Here is a 21,124-nt window from a genome sequence, read left to right as displayed (position 1 = left end):
GCAAAGGAAATTGTTACTTTATATGGGAGTAATATTCCTTTTTTTTCTCTCTGAAGAACGACTTCTATATTTGTTTTCTCTGTAGGGGTTTCTTTTATAATGGCATTATAACCTACTTATACAATGGAGCACATTTTTGAAGTCTTTCAAACCAGGAACTTGCAAAGGAGGCTTAATTTTAATTTGTTTTAATATGACCGTAAATTGTTTTATATTTGGTTTTAATTTAACTGCACTTATAAAAACACATCTTCGTAAAACTGTTATGATTAAATGCAAAGAACACACAAAAGTTCTGTTTTTCCTAACCATCACAATGTTTTTCAATTATCTGTTTGCTGTGAACGGATTCCGGTAACTCAGGTTCTTAGTTATTCCTGTCCATATAATAGTTCTTCAGGTAAATGCTTGGTTAACTAGCTGTGAATGTTGCTTTTTTTTTTTTTTTTTTTTTTTTTTATAAATAAGCCACACACAGGCTAAGTATAGACTAATTGTATGCTGAGAAAATTGGGAAGATAAGCTAGTGCAGATCCCATTTGTTAATCCTTTTTGCTGCTTGTACAGATCCAAGCTGCTGCATTCCTAGAGCACCTCCTTTCCTCTGATAAACAGGGACATGTCCACTATAAAGACAGCCTCCAATTTCTTAGCATATATATTATACTTACACGCACGCATGCTTGCACATAAATATTTTCTTCTGTTCTATGCCAAACTAGTGCCTAAAAAGGTGGATAATTAAAGACTGGATTCATTTATGCTCTCCTGAACAGTATGTAAAGCCTTTAAGGGAAAAGCTTTCCTCAAAAAATGTGTAGTGTTTAGAAATGCTGCTTGATTCTAAACTACTTTTTTCCAAGTAGAATACTTGAACCTAAATCAGTTTTGATTAGAAAACTATAGTGAATCATTAAGAAAACTACACCTTTGAGTTGGTTTGGATGATTGTACCTTTTTGATGAATTTGCTGAAAGCTTTTCTCTTTTCTCCTCTCATTTATATCACAACTAATTTTTTGTTTTTGTACTTTCCCAAAAAGTGATGTTCATTTAGACAGTGTTTTTGACTTAAGTTTGGTTCATGAGCAATTATTTAGAAGTCTTACCCATTACTGTATCTTGTGATTTATACCAGATGTAACCTTTGACAGTTTACTCCTTTAGAAACAAATTAGATTCTCAACATTTGTTTTAGTTTGTTCTATATAAAAAGTGTGCTCTAAATTGTTGCTTTGCATAAATCAGACTTGTTGGGAGTAGAATTACAGATTAATGTTTTGCAATAGAATTTATGATTTTGAGTGCATGTTTCCCTGGGTTACATTTCTGAGTTTTTCTAAACCAGGGTGTGTTGGTGTGCTGATTTTGTTAGGTTGTCGTATGCATGAAAACACTTCTTAAATGGAAATGTAATGCCACAATATTGTGGTCATGAGAGGCAATTCCCATTGATTATTCATGTCAGAGTAAAACATTTGAACGTTTTTTTTTTTCTGAAAAATGATAGTCCTCTAAATGGGCTGAATATTAACTTTTCCTTTACTTGGTGAGGTTTAATTAAATGGGCATGACCTTTTGTACTGATATGCGATCTTTTAGGCTAGAAAAAGCCAATTTAATATGAATGGTTTAAATAGTTTAAAATGGAAAAAAATGCAGATTTGTGTTACAGATATAATGGTTGTATACAGTGACGTATAAAGTGTAGTCAGCAGTGTTTCCCAGAATCCTCAGGTTGCACAGACCCTTGTTACTCCATTTCTCTCTGACAACCACATGTTGATAGCTTGGAATAAACTCAACTGTTTGGATCCCAAACCTATTCAGAGTGAAATACACATGCAAATTCAGTGAGTTAAACTAACTAACTAATGTTGTGGTTTCATGAAGTTCACAACTAGGCATCTTGTATCATGATGTCTTTAGTGTGCTGGTGGCCTGTTTTAGGCCATGATTTGGATTCAATGGAGAAAAACATGTACTCTGTGTTTCTCACAGAAATTTGCATGGCAGTATGGGGAGTTACCATATTGTTGACTGGGGTGGGTGTGAGCGGATTGTTAGACTGGTGGTGGGGTTAATGGCAAATGAAAGCGGGGTAGTGCTTAACGAAAGCGGGGGGGGTGTAACGTGCGCTTGTTTATTTTTTTGTAGTTGATAGGGGGGTGGCAGGCTGCCACCAGTATTATGGTAGGGGAACACTAGTGTAATGTAGCATACTTTTACCATTTCATTTTTTCCCCCCCCTCTCGCAACACTCATTTCAGACTACGTTATGAGGTTCCTGTAAGCCAAGCGTGTAAACTTGTGGAAAAAGTGTAAAAGTAGAATGTGTGAAGTTCGGTGTGCTTTGAACCTCTGGATTGATTTTCAACGCAGTTCTTATGGTCATTCAAGAGCAGGGATTATTTTTTGCTTAATCATCAAGTGTTATATTTAACACGGAATAAAGGAACATAACTCTTACTACTGTCGATCTCAATATCCTCTCCACTGTTCTGTCCAAACAAGCAGTGATTCACAAGGGAGCTGGGTGTCTTGCCACCATTTTAGATAATAATTGGATTGTAGCCCCACAATGATGTTTCTTTAATGAGACTGAGTGCGGCACTGTTAGTGCCTTCTCTAGTGAATGTTGTAATGGCCCTTGGAGTATGTAGGGCCCTATGAAATCTTTAGAATTTTTAGAATATTTTTTTTGTTACATTTTAGTTTGATACATTGATGGCAACAACGAACCCTTCTAAACAGTTTTATTCAGTGAGCTTTGAAAAGAAAGGGAACAAATTAATATATACCAATGTTAAATAAAATGGTAAGGTGCTAATAGGAATGATTTATGTGGACATCTGGACTACCAATTTGTCCGCCACTGAAGCCTAAGAAATGTCATGAATAACGAAAGGAACCACTTGGATAACTGCAATTCTAGATTGATTTATTTATTTTTTCCATTGGTGCCTTCATCTATCCCCACATCTTTCATTAGTTTTATGGGAGCCTTATTTAATTGCTCTTATTTAAAGAATCTTTTAATAGCAAACCCAAAGTTCTAACTTAAATTGTTAGAATATTTAAATTATTTCCAGTATTGTGTGTGTGTGTGTGTATGCCACAGCTAGAGTAATAGGCTTCCTTGTACAGACCAACTTACATCTGGAGAGGTTTTCAAAGGTTTGAATAATGCCATCATTATTTTTAGTAAATGAGTGTCATTTTGAGTTCCATTTTTAATCATTCATGCAAGACCAATGTCATGAGTTCTTCAGGTGGTAGAACTGCTGGCTTTACAGCTTCAGACCTCACAGAGGGCTTATTGGAAGACCATCTTATTTCAGTATAGGCTGGCTTAACTCGACACACAGATTTGTAAAACGGACTGAAAATTAAATCCTGTACCATACAGAGGTAAAGGGCTAAAGCGGACTTAGTTTCATCAGTTGAGATGTTTTGTGGATGTAGTGTGTCCTAAAAGTATCAATCATGCAGGAAGATCAGCTTAAATGCTTACATGAAATCCTTATTGGAGGGTGGGTGTTGGGGGAGATGGTGATGGATGAGAAGAACAGTACCCCAGCAATAAGGGACATGATGGAGGAAGGTATAGAATAGATAAATGTGGAATACACTGGTTCAATACACACCAAAGCATCCTGCTTCCATTCACCTTTTTTTAAAAGCAAACCAAAAAGACGACAACATAACAACTATCTATGGTCTGTCTTTTCATGTGAAAGCTTTGGCTAGAATTGCACCACCTGACTGCACTGGAATAGCAGCCTGGTGCCCTGAGGGGGTTGACAGACACAATGGCATCAGGGAAACCATTCAGACACCTCGGGCTGGGTCATGGCAGGAATGTAATGCTGCTGAAGATGGTTTTGGTTATACACTAGGTTTCAGGCCGCTGTAGACCCCTGCCAGCTGCAGTTGTCTTTTCTTTTTTTCCTTTAAACTGACAGGACTTGTTCTTACTGGTCTGAAATTTTGGGAAGCCAGAGATGTGCACTAATCTGCATTAGCCTACATTTTGTTTTTCATTAGCTTTATTAAAAATAAGCAAGAAACAAGCTAAGGGCAAAGCTGTGGTGATTTTGTTTTTAAGTCTGATACGTTGCAATTGCTTGTGACCACAGCAGGGTGTTGGTGTGCAAGGGTGCAGGCAGGGTGGGTTTAACCGAAACTAAGGGTTCAGTGAACACTGTGCAAGGGGAGGATTTTCAAGAACGCTTTTATTGATGTGAAGTGCATATAAAGTTTGTTTAAGAGTTTCTGATCTCTGTGATAACCATTCACCGGAAGGACTGTTCTGAATGCACAGTCCGTACTCTTCTCTAAAACCCTAGAGTAAAGATCCAACGCCTTTTAAAGCATGGAAAAAAGACATTGTCCTTTTTATGAACTGGATGATGTGTGGAAACTGTTACTGATGGCCTGTAGTTCTATTTTCTCAGAAGTAAATCTCTTTTGTGGAACATTATTGACCGTAACTCTGTATCTGATGCTTTTGATATTATGCACATGTATTTTCCTGTTAATAAGACCAATATAAGTCTTTGGAGGGTACAATGTGTTCACTGATTGTCATAATTGGCTTTCATTTATAAAATTCTTTTTTTTTAAGCAGTCTGTTTCTGAAACTATGGGCAAATGTGCTTTGGTGGTCTGTTTGGTTATACTAGCTGAATATAAATTGAGAGAAGGGCAGGAATGCTGAGCACATTGTTGCCTTCTGAAACATCTCTGGCGTTGTGCTGGTGCAAGCAAATTTGCTTTGTCTAGCTTAGATTTGGTGGCAAAATTGACTTATCAATTCAGTCAAATGTGGCTGAATACATTTGTTAGGTGTTGCTATTGTGTATGATCTCTGACGTAAACCATGCATTTTCTTAAATATAAACTATCTTAAGGTATTTTGTTTAACGGGAGTACTCTTTGGATTACAGTACTACATTACGCATATTGCGTAGTAATTTTGTGTGAAGATTGACAATGGACAGTGAATGACCAATTCTAAAACTTCCTACATTTTAAAAATGGTTGTGTAGTTTGTCAATACAATAAAATAAATGTCTTTACAATTTTTGTGGGGTGTTTGCTAATTGTTTAGCACTGCTGTAAACAATATTATGGCTCTCTGATCTGAATATGGCAAAATGTCTAGTCCCCTAACTGCAAACATTTAACTTTCCACTTTTTTAATTGGCAGAATGACTAGACACTTGCTTAAATCTGTTGTGCAATCAATGCATTTGCATCGACTCTGAATTCATCTTGTACAGATTGGAGTCTTATCTTTCCCTTTGTAATATTTTGATATGTAAATCAATCATACAGTGAAATTAAGCTATTGAACCCAAGCAGAATTATTGTATAATTGAATAAATGTACATTCAGTTATTACTAAACTGTGTGTAATTGTCTAGAAACAAGTTGGAATCTCTTGAAGAGGCCTTCATCCAGCTGTGGATCAATAAAGGCTGATGAGCCTCCCCACTTCTATCCCTCCAGATTTTTCAGTCATGGCAATTTATTAGCTGCTTTTCTGTCCAGATATGTTGTCCTAGGAAGACAGGATTTCATAGGGTTTCTCGGTTGTTTCGGTGCAGTGTGCTCAGTTATGCTTTAGTCACCTCATTCTGTTGCTGGAGATGACCACACTCCTTGAAAGTGATTCTTGAAAATATTAAGTGAATCTGCTCTTGAATCTGAAAATTTATCACCTGATTATTTGGAACAGAGCTGTTAATATCCAGAAGAGAGCAGTCTTATGCCCAATATAGATATTTTATTTTATGTAAGGATTAATTTTATATAATTTTATATGCTGCCTACAAAACTATGAAAGACCAAAAGACAGTTTATTTTATAAAACCAATTTTTAAGAAAAGCCTGAACTTTTGTTCTCTTTTTGGTTGTTTCTATATTTACACTGAAGGCTCTCATTCGTACGTCATTGCATTTTTGGGTATGTTTTGAGAACAGCCATCGTCATGACTTGACCTCTTTTTGAATGGGATACTGTTGTATTTTAGAATGATTTTACTTGCATTGGTGATGGGCACAGTATTTTGTGATTTTTTATACTTTAATTATATTTGAAGATAAGAGGCATAATATGAAACTATATAAACTTAAACCAGTTGCTTTATTTTGCATAAAATGTCTGGAGCAGAAGTAATGTGACCGTGGATCTTCTAACCCATTGTTATACCATAATGTAATTTACTGTGGATTTGTTTTCCTAATGTTGTAGGTAGAACATTGTTAGTTTGCAAATCCATTGGCCTTTACAAGGTTTTTTATTTTAACGCACACAATGCAATCAATTAAATATGCAGTTTCATCCACAAGCACATAACCACAGGATACTTGCCCTACCTAAAGCCTTTACTTATTACCATATTTAACAATCTACACATTGCTTTGAAGGAGTAAATTCTAAAGCTAAAGGGAATAGTATCTGTAGAGTAAGTCATTTATGAGGATTTCTAGAAGGTTTACAGTTAGCAGTATGTTACAATAACAAGGTTTTGCATGTTTTCAAGTTCTGAATTTTAGAAATATTCAGTTAACTTGTCTCCATATATAATGTTTTCCCTAGCCATTATTGTAAACTACAATATATTAGTTCGTAATTAAAACTCATTGACATCCTAAAGACAATTACATTTTAACAATTTTCAATTATTCCCATGTTGAAAGTTCTTCAATGCTGTGAGCTCTAGTGATTTCATGTTTTAGTATGTAAGGGTTATCTGAGCAAATGGAGATGGGCTTGATTGCATCACAGTAAAATGCTTTGTCTGTCCTCTGTAGAGTTAATTGTGGACAACTTATTTAGGAGTGGCACTTAAACAAGTACATTTGTAAATCCACAAATCATTGTGCTCAATTCTACATGTGTAACTTTTTAATGTTCAGATGAAGTACAGGCATTCCATGTGAGTTTACAACTTGAAGGAGATTGTTAAACTGGTAAGCAGAAATCCGCCATAAATATTCATTAGCCTAGATTTTGAATGTCAGAAGTGTTTGGCAGAGTAGCAGTTGAAGAGAGCTTCTGCAGTTTGCTTTAAGTAGTTTGAAAGTCTGTATTCTTGGCTGTGAAATCTGTGAGTGAGAACTGCATTGTATTTAGTTGTTCAGTCAAGAAATATACATCTCAAGATGTAACTGAAGCACTAATAAAATGCAGTACTTTTAACTTTAAAATCCTGTGATATCAATTTCAATTGGTCATGTTTTTAAAAGCTATTTTGTATGAAGAAGGCAAGCTGAAGCAAGCAGACAGTCACACTTATAATGAGCATGTTGTATATCTGTCAGTGGTGTTATGGGACATTTTATTGCACAGGGATCGAGCAAGGCAACCATGGCAGCAGGCAAGATGCACTGCCAGTAGAACATTGTTCATCAAGTGTACTTTTGTGTTTTTTAAGGGTTTATGAAACCTTAAAATATACTGAACTGATGATGCTCTGAACTTTGGGGCTGCAAATTCCTGTGGCTAAGGATATGCTCTAAGCTACCTTCTTACACAGATATGATTTTCCAAAATTGTAGCAGCTTTAATAAATTATTTATATTGAAGTTCATGGAGGAAAAAAAAAATACATTTATCCATTCAGGGAAGCTCCAGAGTGATTTCTGTACCCCCCTCACCCCTTTTCGGTTTTTGTTTAATCTTATGGTGATTGGTGTCCTCACCTTCCCATTTACACAACTAATTTATTTATAAATAGTGATTGTGCTGTGGAACAGACAGTAGTTAAGAACCAACCTTCTGATTGGTACAAGCAAAGTGCATTGTTTCTGGTTCATGATGTGGGTGCCTGCTAAATGTAGATGGAAGAATTCTGCACAGCTGAGAACTCTAATTAGAGTTCTGCCTTCCAAGAGGTCTTGTAATGAGCTGACGGGCCACAGGAATTTATATGGTAAATTGATTTATTTAGAAAATTACAAAACCTGAATTTTAACCTAATAACATACCAATATAATACATTGGTTCTCAACCATTACCATTCTCCTTGACTATTTTTTTTTATATTTAAAATATAATGCTCAGAGGTTGAAAAAAAATGTACTGTGCATTTTTGTTTTTCTTTAAATAGAATTGACATTCGTAATTACTAATTTAAGGTCTGGTGTGAGATGGGACCTGCTGTGACACAGATCTTACTAATTCTTGAATGGTTGTGTCCCTTTGCAGAATTTCTACTATTGAAACTATTCATGTTCTTCATTTTTAGTACCCTGTAGTTTGCAGTTAACTAGTTAGGTGACAATCGCTGAAATGTTTCAATGTACAGAAGTGTATGTATGTATATACACACACACACAAAGGGGATGCATCTTATAGGTCCACAGAGAGGCCACTGCAAAATATAGCACCAGGTCTTGTGTAGGATTTAGATTCAGCATATTAATGTAGCCATCCATGTTCACTTGGATGTGGGCCAGACCTGGTATTTTATTACTATTCTTGGTACTAATTAAAGTTACACTTGCTATATATAAATTGTTATTGCCAGTGGAACATGTACAATCCACTGCACTGGAATTTAGCAGGTCTCTGTGTACTAAACCATGTGTTAACATATGAGCATTCAATAAGGAACAGTTTAACTGTTCATAGTATATATGATTGTGGATATAATTTATAATGTAATATTTATTGTTGATTAAATGCTCTGTTTGTGGATGTCCAGTAGTGCTGATGCATGTTGCCTCATTCATTTCAGTTCATTGTATTGCCAAAAATGGGCTGAACTGGTATGTTTTAAGATGCATTTGGGATATGTGCAACTTGTGCTATTCATGTGGTTCTTCATTCCTGTGCATTCCGATTATGCAGTGGTCCAAATCAGTCAGTGAAACATTGAAACTTGATTTGTGACAGATTAAAGATTCTGTACTGACAATGTTGAGTCCTAGGTTTTAATATTTTCTCCTGACTGAGTGAAAGCAAGTGATTTTAATACAAATAATTATGGTTTATAACCATTTTTGTGTTTTGTTGCATAATGTTTTATTTTGGTTTAACATTAAAATAAATAAAATGACACTTAAACATGAACAGAAACTCCTTCATTAATGATATCCATGCATACAAAGGGATCCACTTCCTCACAGAAAGCACGTTTCTTTGTAGTTTTGTATTGTATGGATATGTAGTGACAAACTGATGGTAAATTTGTTTTGAATAAAGCTCACCTGATTTAATTTGTAATTGTAGGCCAGTCACAATTTTCGCAATACAATTGCTACCTATCACAGCATGTGCAGCTTTGTTATAACGGAGTCTGTTTGGGTGAGGGTTGCTTTTTAGCTACACCCAAGTTTTTTTTCCAGCAGTGTTGGTTTCACCTTCATACTACAATACTGGCCTGACCAAACAGGTTTGTATGGAACTGTCAGGTTTTTAAGTGTTGAGTTTGTACATGTCTGTGAACTTCATGAATGTTTAACATTTTGACAGGGGCTACTTGAAGTGTGACACATGCATGTGTGTGGTTTTAGTTTGGGGGGAGGGCTTATAGACTTACAAAATTGTGATTTGTTTACAGTAAATATTACAGTAAATTCCCAAATTAATGATGCAGGCTATTATGTTTTTATCGATTTGTTGAAATAGTATATTAAAAACATTTTGTAGGAAATCTTTAATATTACAAAGCACAGTTGTGGTATCAGAAATTCCATGTGTAGAGGGGAAAGTCAGTTCTGGTCAACATTCATAGTCACTGAAGTTTGCTTTTAACAGGAATTACAGGGTGAAAACTAGTATTCATTTCACTTGTGAGCTTAAATATGGAGGATTATTTATTTGAAGTCCATAATATTACCCTTTTCATGTTAATCAGAAAACCTGGATACAATCTGTAATGTTGTTCAGAAATGTCAGACCACTTTATAATAAAAGGGGCCCTCTAGCCAGCCTAATTATGATTACCTGCAAAAACTAAGTATATGTAAACCGTTATAAACTGTACAAGTGCACAAAGGTATAAATCCCAAAGCTGTAAATAAAATAGACTTGAGAAATGCATCTTTATTTGACATGGGGATGTGCAAGCCTTCTATTCCTGGAAGCAGCTGTTCTTCATGTGTAGGGTGATGCATGGTTTTGGGCAAGTCTGAGCCCTGCACTACAGGCAAGTCAGACCGGCAGAGGGTCCGGCTACACCTGGAAACAAATGACAAAGCTCTTATCCCAGCAGTCTTTCATTACTGATGGTCGACTGAGTTGCACACAGACGTGCTAAGATAAGACAGTGAACCCACATGCAGACATTCTCAATTCTTGCCATATATGGCACAATAAACTGCCCAAATTTGGTCAAGTATTTTAGCCAGATTGTCATGTGCCTTGAACGTGAGGCCTATGTCTGCTTCCTTTCCAACACTGTTGTAGCAACGTTGGACAGGGAAGTGTTAGTTGGTTGCTATTTACAGTAGTGTTTTTTTTTTTTGAAAATGCAAGGGACTACTTACTTTGAGTTTATCTGCAAGCTGCTGATAATTCCTGTCTACAACATGACTCTTTCAGGTGTTCATTCTGCATTAATAACCATAACAGGACCCATGATGTTAGAAAGGAAACTCATTTTGTGCATTTAACCTGTTATCCACAACCTTAAAATACATTTCGGTCATACCAATATATTTTTGGTGTCTTTCACACCTATTTCACTTACAAATAATTTGAATTGTGGTTCACTTGCAAACAATTAGGTTTGTTTCACACCAGGAAACTTTTAATCAAACTTGAATTTCTTTTGAAAGTGAATGTGTTAGTTGGTGTAGTCCATTTGCAGTTTCACATGCACCTGCATTCTACTTGTTAAACATTGCACTTTTCCAAATGTGCTCGGTTGCAGTTTACTTGAGTGGAAGCTGTCTGTAGAATTTTTTTTGTTTCATTAATGAGAATATTTTACATGTTGTGATTGTGTCAAATGAACAGAACTGCATATGTATCTGCATCAAACTGTTGGTTTACTTTCACAATTTAGTTGTTACATCAGATCATAAAATGAGAGTATCTTCTGCACTTTTCAATATAAAACTTGGGTTGGGAAGTTGTCTATACAGATTACATACTGCATAACTAATAATTTTAATTGAAAACTGGGCCCTTGTAGTGTTCCTTGTATATTATGTCAGTTTTTTAATCTGTTTGAAAACTAATGGTTTGTTTAGAAAGATTGCATAATTGCTTATGGTTACTTAAGTCTCTATAATTGTCCCTGTCGTGAAGTGGAAATTCTTACTACATGCTTGTCTCACTATATGCTTTGTGCTGCGGAATGTGGCCTTGATCATAAATTCCAGCAGAAGCCATGACATTTCCCTCCAGCTGTAACTATACCACAGTAATGATAACCCAGATTTCTAAATGCTATAGGTTTTAATAACCTAAATCACACAAAGTATTGTGAAAGCTACAGGTCAGTATAGAATGCCAATAAAATGAGTGAATCTGATACTGGTTTTCATTTCGTGATTTTAGTAGTTGAGTAAAGATTTCCACAGATGAACCCTTCCTTTGTAAATTAATCATAAATGCATATTATGCAAAATATTATAGTTCTGGTATCCCTAAACTGAATCCTTACCATGTTTTTAAAAGGTCATATGATGTTCAGATGTGATTGTAAATCCATATTTTGTGGATGTAGTTTTAAGTTTTATAATTTCAGTCCAATGCATACTTATTTTTTGGTTCTATTAAATCATTGCAACTTTGAGTTTGATTTGCTGTGTTTAAATTCAGTATACCTCTAGTCCTGTGTTTCATGATATTTTCATTTTGATTTTAAATGTGTTGCATGTTTATCAGCTTCTCAGAGGATTGGAATGCTATGCATTGGAAATTAATTGTTGAATCTCCTTTACAGAGGATAGCATTTTAAGCCGTTTCAGGTTTTACTCGCTCCAGGACTGTGTAAGTCAGCAGCAGGTGCTGTGTGCTTCATGCTTTTCACTTTATTTTGAGTAAATTTGCATAGACATGTGGAGTTAATGTAATATTTGCCTTTCTGATTCATCACTACAATTTGCACATAAGCCTACAACCCATAAAACCTGAAATGGAGCTAACGATTCCTTTTATTTCCATCAATGCTATTCAGTGTCGCCATTTGACATGATGAAAGTGTGAATTTCAACCAAAAATACTGCTCATACATGTCTTTTTTGTGTTTTCACATATATGAACGGGTTGCATTACTAGGTTGATTATAGGTATTTCACAAAGCAATCTTAACCCAGTACATAATTGTGACTGCATCACTGGAACTGCATTGATGATGCTCTCCGGTGCCTGCTGGATTCACAACTGTCTTTAGGGTAGTTATTAGTGATTTCTGAAGGTGTACAACACACATCCAGAGATTCAGCACAACATTAAAGCATACAATTTAATGGAGAATAGTAGAATGTTTGAAATTATGTAGGCCTGTGTTTTAATAACTAGCCAAAAATGGTTATTAAAAGTCCAGTTTTCTTATCCTTTTTTCACACACATCTATGAACATTTTGATTTTGATATAGCCTTCAAGCAAGGAAATCAACCTTGAAAAGTCCCACAGATGCACTATGAAAACCAAGACTGTTTCCTCTTTCCTTTTAAATTTCCCCCCCTTTTTTTTTTTTTTTTTTTAAGTTTTCAACTTTTGTACAAACGAGCAGCGTATGATACTGTGCATGTAAATTACTGATATTATGCAAACAACCATGAAGCCTTTTGTTTATGCAGTCAGACGCTCCAAACACTTCAGTGACTTGCACACACACTGGTGGTAGGCTTGTTCTATGATGTCTTTCTGAATGGAAGGCTAATGAAAATCATGCTACTTTCAGTTTTATTTGTGATATTTAAATTTACATTTTAAATGACTATCAAGTTGGCTAATGAAACAAATTGGCAAAGATGGACTTGATGAAGAATGTAGGGAGCTGCAGTGTATGGTTTTGTAGTCATAGTGCTCCGCCATGGGAAATGAAAAACTGTTCTTGTTCTCCAGACCAAGCAACCAGTAATGTCTGTCTTTTCTACCTGCTTCTAGTATAGTTTTGTGTAAGTGCAAGGGATTAAATCAGATGTGCATTTGCCTTTCCATCTGCATGTAGGCTAGACATAGTAATGATTTGCTTTCAGCTTTTTTTTCTTGAATCCAAAGGGTTATACTATACTTCCAATTTACTTGGCTTGTATACCATATCATTAACTTCACAATTAACCTTTAAAACCACTTTACTCTTGCTGTAAATGCCAAATCTGTTTGCTTATGGCTGTAATTCTGCATCATTAAATAACATTGAATGGTATTGTAGTGTCTAAAAGATTAACTCCAATTGAAAATCATTTTTTGAATTAAAACCATAATTTAACAGTCAGAATTGCCAGTTACATGAATACAAGTTCATATCCAATCAAGAACCTTTTTTCTTCCATGAAAATTTTTATGATTTCATATCTTTAGCTTTCATAAGCCTCTAGTTTTAATGCCTAATAAAGGTTTGTGCTCAGTGCTATAGACTGATCCTTATGACTTGATTTAAGCAGGCAGTGGAATGTTGACCTGTCAGTTTTCAGATGAGTTGTTGATCTGAAGGTGATATGGGGTCTTGTCTGTATTGGACCTGTCTGTCAGAGATGTGTTGCTTGTTGTATTGAAGTTTTCTGGGCACTGAGATTTCAGATTTTTTTTTTTTTTTTTTTAGCAAAGCAGATTTCAAGTGTAAGCTTGATTTTAAAACGGTCTTCTCTTTGTCTTGCAGGCCTGCATAGATGACAATGTGGATATGGTGCAGTTTCTGGTCGAACATGGAGCCAATATCAACCAGCCTGATAACGAAGGCTGGATACCACTGCATGCAGCTGCTTCCTGTGGATATCTTGATATAGCTGAGTAAGTGTTTGTTGTCTTGTTATAGAAACGTAAAGTCCTGCTGGTCCTTGCCCATGTTTAAGATGGTGGTAAAAGACTAACAATCGTGGGCTTTTGAAACTGCTAAAGTGGCAAAAAGGACAAGATTGCATTACACTGCATAGGATCAAGTTTTGGTAAACTAATTGGAATGATGTAAATCCAAGTGTCTTCACAAACGTATGGGTGTATGTTTTAACCTTTTAGTGTGTTACTGATGTGCAGATGTTTTATTTCCATCCACCATTTTTTTTTTTTTTGTGATCAAGTCCTGTCAAGTAAAAACAGGCTTGATGGAAATCGCAGATGTCGGTTTAGAAATTATGAAATGTTGACCACCGCTGTCGAACGTGAAACAGCCTGGATTTTTCCATATATGTGACGTGCCTTGTTGAATAATTTTGCAATCATGTGATATGAGACAAAGTGCTTTTGTAAGAAATTGTCCAAATTTAAAATTATATATTTTGTTTGGTACAAGTCAGTTGGATGGAAAGGCACCTTGTCTTGGAAAATGCACATAATTCTTAAGTTCACATGAAAAGTGTATGGAAACAGCTAGTGTTATTTTAGGTAGGGTAGTCCATGTGTATTGATAAACGAGTTCTGTGAAACCATCCAATATAGTTTGTTTGTGGGAGGGGAAAGTCTATTTGAAAGAAGTTTGAATTCTTAAGTACCATATTTCCTTTTTTAATAGTTCACTCATGTTAAATAAAGACCAACAAAAATCAGGTTTCCGGAGAGTATCCAGATGAGTTCTTTAAAGTAGTTAAATGTAAGTTAGTGTTTTAGGAGGATGATTATAGAAACGAAGCAGAATAATACAAATTTGCTTTCTATAGGCCTTTTAAATAAAAAAAATGTTTACACACACAGTATTTAAAGTATAAATCAATTCAAATCTAAAAAAGATTAAGATTGTACAGATGGATAATGTTGCTTATTTAAGTTATTGTTGAACACAAGTAATAACTTCCTATTGTTTTTCCAGTTAAAATAGAATTTTTTTTCCCTACATTTAGTTAAGGTTAAATCTCCAGAAACCTCTTGCATGTTGTGTAACCTTTTGAGGTAGAAGGCCATTTATAGCAAAGGGAAAACATCAAAGATGTAGTGTAAATTGTCTTGACATTTAAGCTTGGGAGGAGTGTAGTACAAGTTCACTAGCACTCATTGTTCGGAAACTTAATGGAGTATACAGTATGTATTCTACTGATTTTAATCACTTTCTTGGTTGTTTTTCTTCAGACACTGGTCTTGAACTTAAGATAAATATCATGCTCTTAAAAATATATAATGTTTTGTTTAGCTTTGTAGCTAGATGGAAATTAAAACTGGACTATTTGATTTCATTATGCAATCAGTTCACAATTACTAGAGCATTCTAACATAACTATTGTACAGTAATTCAGGATTGTTTCCAGCACTTTTTGTGCAACAAGTAGCATGAAAAAGAATGGAGGGACAGGTTTGGAAAAGATCAAATTCTACTAAAAGTTGATTTACTGCATTCTGTGCAATCTAAGTAATCCAACTAGTATAGCGATCTTAGTACACTAACTGAATACAGAGAGGCAGATGTTATCTTTTAGAAAATCGCAGGAAAATAGTCGATTCATTGGCAAGGACAGGTGTTTTTCTGCATTTATTATTTTGAATTATTTTATTTTCACAGCTACCATTTTTTAGAATTGGCAGATCAACTCCTCACCAGGAATAATGTAGAAGTTGTAAGCAGTTAATTAAATGTCTGTTGCGCCACCACCTGCTGCTGCTTTGAAACCTGAGTTGGTATATTTTAATTATCTGTTGTGTGTTGTATTGCCCGGGTACTGGAATGTGTGCTTTTTCTCTTCACAGATATTTAATTAGTCAAGGAGCTAATGTTGGAGTTGTCAACAGTGAAGGGGAAACTCCGCTTGACATTGCAGAAGAAGAAGCAATGGAGGAACTTCTGCAAAATGAAGTGAATCGTCAAGGTACTGTATATGGATATTTCAGATTTAATTTTCTATCCCATAACTGGTACACACTGCAGTACTGCACTACAGCAAAGTGTACTAGGTCTAATTGAGTTATTTCATAATGGTTTAATTCAAACAGTCTGATCAAGCTGAGAAGACCATAGAGGTGCCTTCTGTATTTTCAGTACAGTGCACAAGTGCTAATTACACAAGTTCTATACTTGGTGCAATTGTATGCAAACCATGTAGAAAGTTGTACTGTATTATGTTTCATATGTCATGTCATAAAGAAAGGAGGTGCAAACCCAGTACTTTTTTTTATTTTTTATTTTTTTTTAGAAAAAAATAGATTTTATGTAAAGTCAGGCTTTTGTGTTGGTACAGAAATCTTGTTTTGCCAATTTGGTGAAAGTATACTTTGAGTAACCGAAATTGGCTTTAATCTGTTTAATTTGCAGTTGGGAATTTGCAGCCAGTAAAATATGCATATGAGCAGGCGCAGCGGTGAAAGACTTGTAGTGTGTGACCGCTGCAATAGATTTGCCTCTAGTGTAGATAGCTAAAATGTCTTGCATGCTGTGAAATGAGAGGTGGCTGATTTGAGCAGCACTTTGAAGTTCATTACAGTCTGGATCTCTCAAGAAGATGATTAGTAGCATTCAGGAAGGAAATGCTGAGAGAGTTCATTTGGAATAATTTAATGTTTTACTGGTATCTGTTGGACAAATAGCACAGACTAAATTTACAAAAGTTTTACGATTCTTTTAATTCAAATCAAATGTAGACTACATAATACATGAAAAACATCCTGGTGTTGGCTAAAGAGCTCATTCATACATCCCTGCTGACTGGAATGTGTGGTTTCATATTTTACAGAATGCAGGTGAATACAATGCCTGTGTAAGATTTTACTTGGGCTCAGTTGTAAAACATTTTTGTGTACCATGTGGTATGATTCTCAAGTTCTGAATCGCAGTAAGAAATCATGCCTTTCTTTGTAATATTCCTGGAGGAAAATGAAAACCTGTTTGGCCCCACAACCTTCAGGGCTTTTAGTATGTAGATGTAGTGCAGAGAAGCACTTATCTGGAATCTGTTTCTTAATGATTATTAATAGTGTTGCACATAGGAAAATGGACAAGTGGTTACTTGAGTAGTGCTTTAGTTTGAAATCAGAATTATGGAAGCACCATAGGGCTGGAATTCCAGCAAACATTTTTCCAGCAAGTCACAGTGATCAGTCATTTTTGCACTCGCTCTTTGCATGACATTCACCCTCTTTTTCACCTTTTTATTTAACTTTTTGAGGGCTGTTATGCTTGTGAAAGCCATAATACAGGATCAATCTAATATAGCATATACTGTCTGTGTGAAGAGACCGCAGAGGGCAAGAGCAGAAGGATTGTAACCACAAGGTTTATTTTGTCTGCCGTGGCCTGAGTACATCTTGTAATACTTTTAATATCCTGGGGGCTTAATTTACAACATAAAATTAGTTATAATTATGCCTGCCTGATGTTATGCACTTTCAAAGCATGTTATGTAATGTGCTTGCCTAGCATGCCACACTGTCTTCTGTGACCCAGTAATGGGCTGCTGTCAGATTTTATTTGCTGGGTTTGACTAAAGCAGTGCATCAGAATGGCACTATAGCGTTGTATGCAGTGACCGATAGATACTGTTTCAGTGCTCTGATGTCATGCATTAATGTTTACTCACATACTGTACATGCATGCATGCATGTTGATTTATCCAGAATTTGACTAATCAGGAAGTCAGCTGCTCTCAGCCAATCGCCTAATTCCATTTTCGAATGTGGAGAATATTTAACGGCGCAGTCTGGCACAACCTGCTTAGCTGTGAGTGACATACTGTTTTAGTGGATAGGAGGCTGATGGGGCAGCCTGTGATGGGACTGAGCAGCTACCACTTATGGTGCCTTTTGTTTCTCAGACACTGCTATATAATGTACCAGAATGGAAGAACAAACCTACTGTTCAATATTATTGGATATAAACACTATCGCTGCTAAGAAACCAGTTTCTATCATTCTACCATTTTGCTTGCGCTATAGAAAACGCACACCGTAGCCCGTTTTTTCTTAAGGATTTATTGATCAAGTTTCTATCATAGTGTTTTATTTCTGGGGAACAAAATCCTATGATCTAGGAAAAGAGGACTTTGTTAATTACTATAGCATTAGTCTATTTAATTTAGTCAAGTTCATTCACTAGCATTTTTTTGTAATCTAACATTTAAGGCAGTCTGATTTCTCGTTTTAAAAAATTCTTCACTTTAACTTGTATTGTTTCAAGATTTTATTAATTTTGGTTTGACTGTAATTGATATAATAGCCCTAGATTAACATATTCCCCATTCTTCAAACAAGATAAGCAATATAGGCTACGTTGCAATTAAGGTCAATCTAATGTTTTAATTTTAGAGGTAGAATTACACCAATATGAGTACGATGAATTACATTTTGTTCGACAAATGCTATCATGCTAGGGCTAACTTAGTCATACAGTCTGCATTAAGTCTTGGAGTTTCCTGCAGAGCACGAGTCCTGTAGTCGTCCCCATCCTCCTCCCTGCTATTTGTTTGTTGTTAAAGGCCACTAAGTGCCTTGAATGAGTGTGTGAGCCAATGCTTCAGAGGCCCCTCCAACAGCTGTGTTCAGGCTGGATAATTGATATTTTTTCTAATTCTTCTGACTTGGCACCCTGATTTCATGTTATGCTACATTTTAGAGTTTTGATGAACTTGTAAATTACTTGTCTCATCTGTTTAGGGATATGGTTATACTTATTTCATTTATATCCATGTACTTCTAAGATTGCTACATATGTCACTTTGTAATTTTAGCAGTTTGCTTTTTGAGTTGTCTTGCTCAGTATTGGAAGTAAAAATTAAGACATGAGTAATTAATTGTCAATCTTCCCTTCCATAAGTTCTGTCCCTAAAGGTACATTTAATTGGTCAAGTACATTTTATGTATGATTATATTATTTTGCACTTAATGCAATGGTCAATTTAATGCAATGGTCCATACATTTAATGTAGGTTACTATGCAATAATAAAACTGCAAGGTGGGAGTCCACAGGTCCAGGTGTTTTAAGACTAATAAGTTTAGTTTTTTTTTTTTTTTTTTAAACACTGCTCATGAGTGCTACCCACTATATTGCTTTGAAATAAACATTTCTGTATTAGGAATGACAATTTGACCAAGTTGGGTTCTTGCATTTTAAAATCTAAACCACGATTTGTATTGATTGTTCAGTATTTCACATGTACTTGTAGTGTCTAATAGAGAAATATTTTTCTTTCTCTAAATGGATAATAAAGGTTTAATACAGATAACTGAATCTACACCTCTGCTGTTTTATGAACTAATGTTTTTGCAAGAAGGATTTAGAACTCCCATTTTTTTTTTTTTATGTAAAATGCTTGCTAAAGTAATTGCTTGTGATTTGGTTTAATTTATCATGGTAACTGCAATGGAAAATTCGTCATTGAGTCTGCACCATACATCCATGGAAGACAATAATAGATAGATGTCTTATGATTACATAACTGTACTTACTGTTACATAATACCTAAACTAGTGAAATAAAACAACTTCCTTTTGTAAATGACAGCTGTCAGTTATTTCATGTGTAGCATCTATGTCTTTTGGCTTCTGTTCTAACCCCAGATTCACTGCCCCTGTCAAATAAAAGCCTAATTGAAATGTATTAGAGCAACATTGTGTATGCCAGTGTGATCAGATCACATGGGCACTAATAGAGAACATTGCTTTGTGCCACACAATGGCCTGAATGCACAGATGTCACAGATGCAGCCACTGTGCACTATGACCCCTCTGCACTTGAATAAATTGATTGAGCCCTTGTCACAGTTTACTATTTATAAACCCTGCTCTGATTACACCATTGAATCATTTTGTGAGTCAAGTGCTTGTTACCTTGGTGATGTTTCTGCATGGACTATAGTTTGTCATTTGAGAGTGATTTAAAAATCAGTCTGCTTTTCGTACCATAGTCATCCTGTGCGTAACAAATTGTTGAATTAAGATGGCTGAAGGAAAATTTGTATAGGCTACCTTTACTGCTACTCAGTGAAACTTATGGTAATTTTGAGCTTTCATTTTTCCATATTTTGAGCACTTTGTGTGCTTCCAGGCAGAAGCTGAAAAACCTATTGTTTAAGAAGCTCATAATTAAATGTAATAGCTTCTCTAAGAAACGGGGGGTGTTTTTGTTCAATCGCAACAATTTTATAGAAGCATTTTAGAAACCTTTTTATAAGGACAGAATTCGCAGTCTCCCACTGCAGAGCTTGATGTATGAGAATTTAAAATTGACATCTTTGAATTTTTAGTTGCTGCCTTTTTTTACTGTCCGAAAGTATAAGGATTTTTCATGCAGCGTTTTTGTTTCCAACATGAAAATAACCCAGTACACACTACATACATGCATACAATTATTCAAAGTATTTGTCTATTTTGTGAAGTTGAACTTCAGGGCAGTCTATATATAAAATTTACATTTTAATCATCAGTGGTTAAAGGCAACTAGAACTAGCACAGTGATGTACCAGTCCTATAACATTCAAGTACATTAATCTGGGTTTTGTTACTTTGATCAGGATTAATCTAAAAGTATGTGGGACATAGTGTACTTTCACGTTATGTGGAAGAGATGTGCAGTTCTGTTCTGTAGAATTGCATCCCATTCTTGGCACAGACTCGTGTGTGTGGGATTTCATGAATCTGTTGAGGACAGCCCACACATGCTCAATGCTTTGTGTCCGGGTACTAGCTAGGCACTTGATGTGGGCTTCTGCTGGTTGTCTTGTATTGGAACTGGAATCTAGCTCCATGCTTCTAGTCTGAGACCTTTCTATGTGTGCAAGATGTGGCCTGATCTCACTCCACCTGTGTGGTGCAAAGACTGAGCCAGGCCATGAATCTGAAGTAGTCGACATATTTTTGACTGGTTTTTGTAATGCATTTTTCTTGTAATGCAATGCATCAATGTATTATAATGGTGGTGTTTTATGAGACTCACCCTCTGGAGTAATGCAGCCTTTCATAATAAAGATGCATGGCTATTCCTTAACACTTAAGACTAAGTGTTCCGTTATCTATAGTGTGTCTTAAAAGGGACATGTTTATCTATTCAGAGATGCTAAGCAATCCATAATCCAGGGGCC

General features: G+C 35.6%; 1 protein-coding gene across 1 annotated transcript in view; it reads left to right on the top strand.

Moving 5' to 3' along the window:
* Window positions 1-21,124, top strand: part of ppp1r12a (protein phosphatase 1, regulatory subunit 12A) — a 60,786-nt gene that overhangs the window by 12,818 nt on the left and 26,844 nt on the right. Inside the window, exons 2-3 of the mRNA XM_066724681.1 lie at window positions 13,794-13,924; window positions 15,806-15,924. Coding sequence (XP_066580778.1) covers window positions 13,794-13,924; window positions 15,806-15,924 — 250 coding nt within the window. The remainder of the gene's footprint in view (window positions 1-13,793; window positions 13,925-15,805; window positions 15,925-21,124) is intronic.

Source organism: Amia ocellicauda, chromosome 15 (genome assembly GCF_036373705.1).
Source record: "Amia ocellicauda isolate fAmiCal2 chromosome 15, fAmiCal2.hap1, whole genome shotgun sequence".
Taxonomy (NCBI): Eukaryota; Metazoa; Chordata; class Actinopteri; order Amiiformes; family Amiidae; genus Amia; species Amia ocellicauda.
This window is presented reverse-complemented; position numbering and strand designations above follow the sequence as displayed.